The sequence below is a fragment of the Buceros rhinoceros genome, unplaced genomic scaffold (assembly GCF_000710305.1).
Source record: "Buceros rhinoceros silvestris isolate BGI_N320 unplaced genomic scaffold, ASM71030v1 scaffold25536, whole genome shotgun sequence".
Lineage (NCBI taxonomy): Eukaryota > Metazoa > Chordata > Aves > Bucerotiformes > Bucerotidae > Buceros > Buceros rhinoceros.
Genome location: NW_010416160.1, coordinates 3,037 through 3,863, shown reverse-complemented (window position 1 = coordinate 3,863; position 827 = coordinate 3,037). Strand labels below are relative to the sequence as shown.

The following is an 827-nucleotide window of genomic DNA, read 5'->3' as shown; positions in this document are numbered from 1 at the left end:
CGCTGCTCTCTCGTGCAGCACAAGTACACATCGATCGCAGAGGTTCAGGTGCACATGGAGGATGAGTACCTGCGCTCCCCGCTCTCCGGGGTGAGTGTGGGGATGATGAGGGTGGGATGAAGCTCCTGGGCTGGGAAGTGGGGGCCCACCAGGCCTTTTGGCAAGGCTTGGGGGGGTTTGCTCTGCTGGGAAGGGGGGAGAAATTTCTCTGGGACAGAAGGTGGGATGTGGGGGTGGTTTTGGGCAGGAGCCTGGGAGTCAGAGAGGTGAGCCAGCTGCTGGTGGCAGCTCCTGGTATGAGGTTTTCTGGTCTCTTCTGGCACCAGGGGGAAGAAGAAGTGGAGCAGGTCCCTGCAGAGATCCTGTACCAGGGCCTCCTGCCCAGCCTGCCACAGTACATGGTAAGCTGGGTGGCACTGGGGTCCACTGGGCTCACTGCTCCGTCTCTTCCCACATACACATCCCTGTTACTCCCTCCTGTGACTGGTCCCCCCGTTCAATCCCCTTTTCCATCGCTCCCTTCTCCCCAGATCGCTCTGCTGAAGATCCTCCTTGCTGCAGCCCCTACCTCCAAAGCCAAAACGGATTCCATCAACATCCTGGCAGATGTCTTGCCGGAGGAGATGCCGTGAGTGACCAGGGAGGGCTAGCAGAGGTGCTGGGTGGTGGCCAGGCCTGCAGGATCTGGTCAGGCTGGAGCGATGGGCTGAGGGTCAACCAGGTCGAGTGCCAGGTCCTGCCCTGGGGTCACCCCAGCCCCCGGCAGCGCTCCAGGCTGGGGGCAGAAAAACTGCCTGGGGAAAAGGCCCTGAAGGTGTTGGTGGCCG

The 827-nt window shown here is 61.5% G+C and overlaps 1 protein-coding gene across 1 annotated transcript in view; it reads left to right on the top strand.

Moving 5' to 3' along the window:
- Nucleotides 1-827, top strand: part of LOC104494834 (striatin-interacting protein 1-like) — a gene marked incomplete at both ends in the record, with an annotated part of 8,975 nt that overhangs the window by 5,118 nt on the left and 3,030 nt on the right. Inside the window, 3 exon segments of the mRNA XM_010137716.1 lie at nucleotides 19-90; nucleotides 327-401; nucleotides 531-628. Coding sequence (XP_010136018.1) covers nucleotides 19-90; nucleotides 327-401; nucleotides 531-628 — 245 coding nt within the window.